We start from the raw sequence: 7,600 nt of genomic DNA on the forward strand, positions 1-7,600 counted from the left end.
ACCAGCAATACGCTGTCACGCACACACACCGACCTTTCTTTGGTCACACCAACAATGGCAAGACGCTATTACACATGCACAACGACCTTCCCTTAGCCACACGCACTGGTAATACACGCCACACACATACATCGACCATTCTTTGGCCACACTAACATCGGCAATACGCTACAATACACACACAACAACCTTCCCTTAGCCACACACACCAGCCTTCCCTTGGCCATATCAATACCGGCAATACACTACCATACACACACAACGAACTTCCCTTAGCCGCACACACTAGCAATACATTGTCATACACACACTAGCCTTCCTTGGGCCACACCAACACCGGCAATATACTGCCATACACACATTCACCAGCCTACTCCTGGCCACACACAAACACAATAACCATATACACACACTATGCCACTCAACCCGACCGTCTCCACCAAAAATGCCCTACACGCACGCCCCCTCCCCGACCTTATTTCTTAATGTACCAGGCCAACCATTTAGTAACTAATTTATAATCTAAGTTATGAGGAGTAGATTAGATTTACCCACATTTTTCTTAATGCAAATATTTAAATGCTTATATTTAAGGTTCTGGTTTTAAGGATCAAATTGTTCTTATACCAACTGTAACACCCCATTTTTTTTCTTTCTAGCGATGTTATCTCAAAATATATTAGCATACATGACCCACATATGTCATTCCATCAACCAATCCAACCATACACATAAAAGAAGTACTGAAAACTAACTGCTCAATTTCTAAAAATTTCTCAACTGTATATGTATCAATATAGTAGCTTACAAATTTTACAAATTCCTATTTTAAACATGAGTTACATTGCTACCAAATACGTAATTATCCCGTATTACTAATTGTAATCTTTACTCAATCTCTTTTATACGCTAGGTTTGAAAATTTGCAACTTTGATCCAGTTCCCAATCTTACTTCATCTTTAATTGATAGGGAATAAGTACATACAACTCAACACAGTAAATTTAAATCACAAATATAGTATAGAAGTCCAATTAGAAACCCATTCTTCTATGTTTATCCCTCCCGTTACATTGGTCACGCCTTCTTTTCTACCCACACTCCCCCACTACTACTCATCTAACTCTACCGTAATTATCACATCTCCTTGATGATAAATTGTCAACTCTATTAAATGTAATCACCCTATAATACCATCTCATCGGCCCTGATAGGGCCACTCACCCACACTATTACCCCCTGATAATACCCCCCTATCCGTCACCAATATCGATGACCTCTTTTTCTCACTACACGACCTAACTGCCCACCCACACACACACTGTTACTGTTTTATTTTGTCACCAATATCGGCGACTCAACTCATTGCCAGTCTGGTAACTCCCAAGCATCACCAATATTAGCGACCAACTTAACTTTTTGAGTGATGACAACAAATATCGGCGCCCCAACCCCATGCCAACAGTACCACTGCTAATATATCATCACCACATTCCTACTCAATATATCGCATATACATGCATACTTAACCCACATAAAAGTCATTATAATTTAAAATACTAATAAGCAATCAATATCTCCATGCAGTTTTCAAATACACAATCATACTTATATTGCGCACACATACACACACACACACTCACTATTCTCTATCCTACTTCCCCAATTCCTTTCTCTTCCACTCAATTGTTCGCCTCTCATCGGCACACCTACACCTCTCTCAAACTTCCCCATCTCTCAGTCCCTTTCTTCTTTCACCTCTGTCTTTCTCACCTCATAAAACTTTTCTCCCTATCACCATCAACCACCATGTAAACATCGACGCGTCCATCAGAACCCATTCTTTACATTCCTTTCTGCCTCTCGCTCTCTCTCTCTCTCTCTCTCTCTTTCTTTCTCTGCATTTCACCTGTAGTAACTAAAAAAAAAAAAGAAAACGACATCGTTTTGAGAGGCATGTGAGGTATAAATAGGAGAAAGGAAAGAAAAAAAAGGAGGAAAAGAAAAGAAAAGAAAAAAGATAAAAAAAAGGGAGGGAAGAAAAAAAAGACAAAACAGAAAAGAGAGAGCAAGGGGGAAAAGAAGGTTCGAAAAAAAGAGAGAGAGGAGCCGGAGCGAAGAGGAATGAGAAGGGAGATAGAAGAAGAAAGAAGACAGTGACGGTGCGAGCAGCGGGAGGAAGGAAGATGGAAATGGGAGGTACGGTAATTTTAAGTTTCATGCATTAGTTGATCTGGATTTGAAAGTTTGCCGTAGGTGGAGGAGTTTGTGTGAGTGTAAGTGGAGGTGTGTGGAGGAGACCGCGGAAGGAGAGAGAAGAAGAAATGTGGCGTGGGAGAGAGGTGATGTCGAGTATGAGCTGGGTGTATGGAGGAGACTAGAACGCAGAAGGAGAGAGAAGAAGAAATGTGGCGTGGGAGAGAGCTCTGTTAAGGAGAGGTGATGTCGAGTATGAGCAGGGCGTATGGAGGAGGCTAGGCCACAGGAGGAGAGAAAGGAAGGAGTGCGGTGTGTGAGTGTGGTCTGTGAGGGAGAGGAGATGTTGTGTGTGTGGGGGGAGGGGCGTATGGCGGAGGCAAGGCCGCGGGAGGAGAGAAAGGAAAGAGTACGGTGTGTGAGTGCGGTCTGTGAGGGAGAGGAGATGTTGTGTGTGAACGGGGGCGTAAGGAGGAGGCTACACTTAGAGAGGACAGAAAAGAAGGAGTGCGTGGTGTGAGTGAGGTTCGTGAGGGGGAGAAGATCTTGTGTGAGCGTGAATGGAGGCGTATGGAGGGGGCCGTAGGAGGAGAGAAAGAAAGATGTGCAGTGTGTGAGTGAGGTTCGTGAGAGGGGGAGATGTTGTGTGAGTACGAATGGAGGTTTACAAAGGGGACCACGGGAGGAGAGAGATGTGATTTCAGGATTTGAGAGTGGAGTATCTAGAGTAGGCCGTGGAGAAAGAGAGAAGAAGGGATTTGGTGAGTGCGATGGATTTGTGTAAGGGAGGAAGTAGTGTGTATGGATGTAGAAAATTTGGGAGGAGGAAAGAGAGGATGTAAAGCGTGGGAATGAAGTGCCGGAATAGAAGTGTGGGGGTGTCTCTGTGTAGGGCGAGGGGATGAGTGGTGTAGCTGTGTGGTGTGAGGGTATGGGTTATATATAGGTTGGTATAGCTGCTGTAAATTTGGTAATTTACAAGGGAACGTTACAGGTGTGAGTGTGTTAAGTGTTAGTACGTGTCTTATGGGGAGGCGCATGTAGTTTAGATATACAGGTTAAAGGTATAAGAAAGCTTTAAGATAAGGTAGAGGAGTAAGGACATGATGATATTGTGTTTGAGTTGGTAGCATTGGGGGACACCGATGTTGGTTGTCGCTACCTAGAAAAAGTAAGTTGATCGCTGATAGTGGTGATGGTCAGGAGACTCCGATGGGAAGCGATTTGGTCGCCGATATTGGTAACAGAAAATAATGGTATCTGGGTGTGTGTGTGGCCTATTAGGGGTCGAGAGATAGGAGGTTTATTGGTGGTCGTTGATACTGGTGACAAGTGAGAATATTTGTACGCTTGGGGTGACGTTGGGAGACGGTCACACATGGTGCGCATGATATTTAATATACCAGGGTAAGTTTTAGTCCTGCGTAGTCCCATAGTGATAAAAAGGTAGGACTTAGGTTGGGTGATGGGGTACATATAGAGATACTGAGTTTCATATTTGTGCATATCATATTTGTAACTTAATTTTGACTGTATTGAGTTATATGAACTCACTCTTTATTATTCACAGATGATGTCGGAATGGAGTCGGGATCGAAGTTGTTGGTTTTCGAGCTTAGCGTATAAAACAACAGAATAAGGATCTTTATCGGCAGAATTAAATGTGTAAAAATTGGTAGTAGAATAGATAGTGTGTCTGTTGATAGTGTATACGGTTGTATTTCATGTGATGTTACATGTATGATTGCAGGTCTACCTTAATTCTAAATATAATATTGTGATAGTATCTCTATGTGCATGTCTAATTTGAAACGAAATTTTCGTATTTGATTATGGATTCGTTGTAAACTACGCCATTAGAAATAAAGAAAATAATGGGGCGTTACAGTTGGTATTAGAGCAAATTAAGAATACTACTAATGGGTGTCACTATTCTGCAAGTAGACCAAGGGAGGTGACGAAGAAGGGAAGGGGACGACCCCGTCGTGAATATGCTCCGAGGGCGCAGGGCTCACTAGGGGCCCCACGACGAGCACCAGGGTTTCCCCAGGTGCCACTTGCTGCATTTCAAGGGCCGCCCCCATGCCACGTTGTGCCCCCTCCCGCACAGCCTAGACCCGCTACTGGTCCATCTGCAACCCATGCAGGGCAGTCCAACGTGCAACAAGAGGACTTTAACCGGCTATCCAGAGTAGTTGAGAGCCTAGCTACTATGATCTGGGATAGAGAATTACGGTCGGAGTCAGCATCGGTGCCACAATAGGGGATTCACCTACGTGTAGTGGATACAAGCAACATTGAGAAATACCGAAGGCTAAACCCTCCTGCCTTCAATGGGGGTTCTGATCTGTTGGTGGCGGAAGATTGGATAAAGGAAACAGAAAAATTATTTGAAGTGATAACCGTGACCATGGAACAAAATGTACAACTGGTTGCATTCATGTTAAAAAGATCCGCCAAGCACTGGTGGAAATTGAAAAGAGGGGCTCTTATCTCCCCAATCACTTAGGAGGTGTTTCTAGAAGCTTTCAATGTGAAGTACTTCCCAGATTTTCTGAGATAGCGGAAGGAAGCAGAGTTTACCGAACTTAGACAAAGAAGATTGTCTGTGGTGGACTATGCCGAGAAATATATAGATTTGGGCCGGTTTGCGCCCGAGGTTATGATGAATGAGACCAAGAAGGCCAGAAGGTTCGAGAAGGGGTTGCGGTCGGAATTGTATCACTTGGTTGCTATTTTTGCATTACCTACATATCAGATGGTATTAGAAAAGGCACAGTTAGTAGAGGCACTATATAAAGAACATGTTGACAATAATAAAGGACTTTCCAGTTACAGACAACCACCACCATCATCCGACCAAACAGAGAAGAGGCAGAGAATGACACAAGATGCAGCCCCAAGTCGTCAGATGGCTCTGAGTAACTCGATTTATACGCGGTACAGTAAAAACCATGGGGATCGGCCATGTATGAGTGGAGGTCGGGGCTGGTATCGGTGTGGGAACACTCAACACTTCGTACGGGATTGCCTCCTGCCGAGAGAGCCTAGTAGACCATTGGTTCAAGGACGGGTGTTTGCCATAACAGTTCCAGAGGCAGTTGCTACTTCAGAAGTAATACAAGGTATACTTTACATTTCAAATATTCCTGCTAGAGTACTAATTGACCCCGGTGCCACACATTTATTTGTATCACCTAGGTTCACATCTAAGATAGGGATAGAACCTCGGGTGTTAGACCGGGTATTGGTAATATCTACGCCAACTAATGGCGCTTTATGTACTGATGTAATGTTTAACTCCTGTAGAATAGAAATAGAGGAGAGAAAATTAAAGGTAGATTTAATTTTACTAGACATTAAAGACTTTGATGTAATATTGAGAATAAATTGGCTTGCTGCCCAACATGCTCATGTAGATTGTTTCCGCAAGAGGGTAGTGTTTAAGATTCCTAACGAAGAACCTTTTTCTGTATGGGGAAAATCAATGAATAAATAAGTTTTACGTTAAAATAATGTGTTAAAAAGAATATATGCATGAATTACAACGTTATCTATGTCTTCGATAGAGAACGAGGGTAAGAGGCTTACACTCCAGGAGATACCAGTGGTGAGAGATTTTTCAGAAGTATTTCTGGATGACCTTTCGGGACTACCACCCAATAGAGAGGTCGAATTCATTATAGAACTCCAGCCTGGGACCCAGCCAATCTCCAAGGTTCCATATAGGATGGCAAGGTCAGAACTAATGGAGTTAAGTAGAAAGTTACAAGAGCTACTGGATAAGAAATTTATTCGGTCGAGTGTGTCACCATGGGGGGCACCGGTACTGTTTGTTTAGAAAAAGGATGGGACTATGAGAATGTGCATTGATTATAGGAAACTGAATTAAGTGACAATAAGTATCCGTTACCCAGGATCGACGACTTGTTTGATTAGTTGTAAGGGGCACAAGTATTTTCAAAAATAGATTTGTGTTTGGGGTATCATCAGCTATGGGTTAGAGCAGAAGACATCGCTAAGACGGCATTCCACACCAAGTATGGGCATTATGAATTTCTGGTGATGCCTTTTGGGTTAACGAATGCTCCTACAGTGTTTATGGATTTGATGAATCGGGTGTTCAGACCCCTACTGGATTGTTATGTCATTGTCTTCATAGACGACATATTGATTTATTTAAAGGATTCGGTGGAACATGCGGAACATCTGAAAACTGTACTAGGGATGCTTCGGAAAGCCAAATTATATGCAAAGCTCAGTAAATATGAGTTTTGGTTGGATCAGATAGCATTCTTAGGCCATATTGTGTCGAGAGATGGGGTATCAGTGGACCCAGCGAAAGTAGAAGTAGTGGTGAAGTGGGAAAGGCCAAAGACTATAACAGAGATCAAAAGTTTTTTGGGGTTGACTGGGCATTACTGTCGGTTTGTGCAAGGGTTTTCGAGTATTGTGGCACCTCTTACCAAGTTGACAAAAAAGAATGTGAAGTTTGAATGGGATGAGAAGTGTGAGGGTTGCTTCCAAGAATTAAAACGCAGACTGACTACTACCCTAATGTTGGCCATTCCGTCGAGAGAAGGTGGTTTTGCAGTGTATAGTGACACATCTCATGTTGGATTGAGTTATGTATTAATAAAACAGGGGAAGGTTATAACGTATGGGTCTCGACAATTAAGGACACACGAAAGGAATTATCCAATCCATGATTTGGAGCTGGCTGCAGTGGTCTATGCCTTAAAGCTGTGGCGACATTATTTATATGGAGAAACTTTTAAAATTTATACAGACCATAAAAGTTTACAGTATCTGTTCACACAGCGGGAATTGAATATGCAGCAGAGGAGATGGATGGACCTGTTGAACCATTTCGACTGTAGAATCAGGTATCACCCCAGACGAAAAAATGTGGTGGTAGATGCCCTCAATCGTAAGAGTACTGGGGTGCTAGCTCATTTGATGGTGTCTGAGTGGTGTTTACAGGAAGCTATGCAACAATTATGTATTCAAGAAGGGGACAATGGAAGGTATGTGGTTAGTTTAAGGGCACAACCTACGCTTGTTCAGAAAATCAAAGAGGGGCAGTTGGTGGACATCGAGATGCAAAGGATTTAGAAGGGGGTAGAACAGGGGACAGTGAGAGATTTTGGGGTGAAAGATGGTGGAATACTCAGATTTCAAACCAGAATGTGTATTCCCAATGATCGTACGATACGAAAAGAAATACTCAGTGAGACACATGACACAAAATTTTTCATACACCCGGGAAGTACTAAGATGTACAAAAACTTATAGAAAAGTTTCTGGTGGAAGGGCATGAAGAGAGATGTGGCCAAGTATGTGTCTAGGTGTTTGATATGCCAGCAAGTAAAAGCAGAACATCAGTGGCTTGGGGGTTTGTTACA

General features: G+C 42.8%; 1 protein-coding gene across 1 annotated transcript; it reads left to right on the forward strand.

Moving 5' to 3' along the window:
• Positions 1 to 2,463: 2,463 nt before the first annotated feature.
• LOC148266846 (uncharacterized) lies at positions 2,464 to 7,310 on the forward strand. Its single transcript, XM_088216072.1, has 4 exons — positions 2,464 to 2,507; positions 4,056 to 4,446; positions 4,759 to 5,667; positions 6,189 to 7,310. Exons 1-4 carry the CDS (start codon positions 2,464 to 2,466, stop codon positions 7,308 to 7,310), a joined length of 2,466 nt encoding a protein of 821 aa, XP_088072198.1.
• Positions 7,311 to 7,600: the final 290 nt, after the last annotated feature.

Source organism: Carica papaya, chromosome 3 (genome assembly GCF_054855325.1).
Source record: "Carica papaya isolate Zhongbai chromosome 3, ASM5485532v1, whole genome shotgun sequence".
Lineage (NCBI taxonomy): Eukaryota > Viridiplantae > Streptophyta > Magnoliopsida > Brassicales > Caricaceae > Carica > Carica papaya.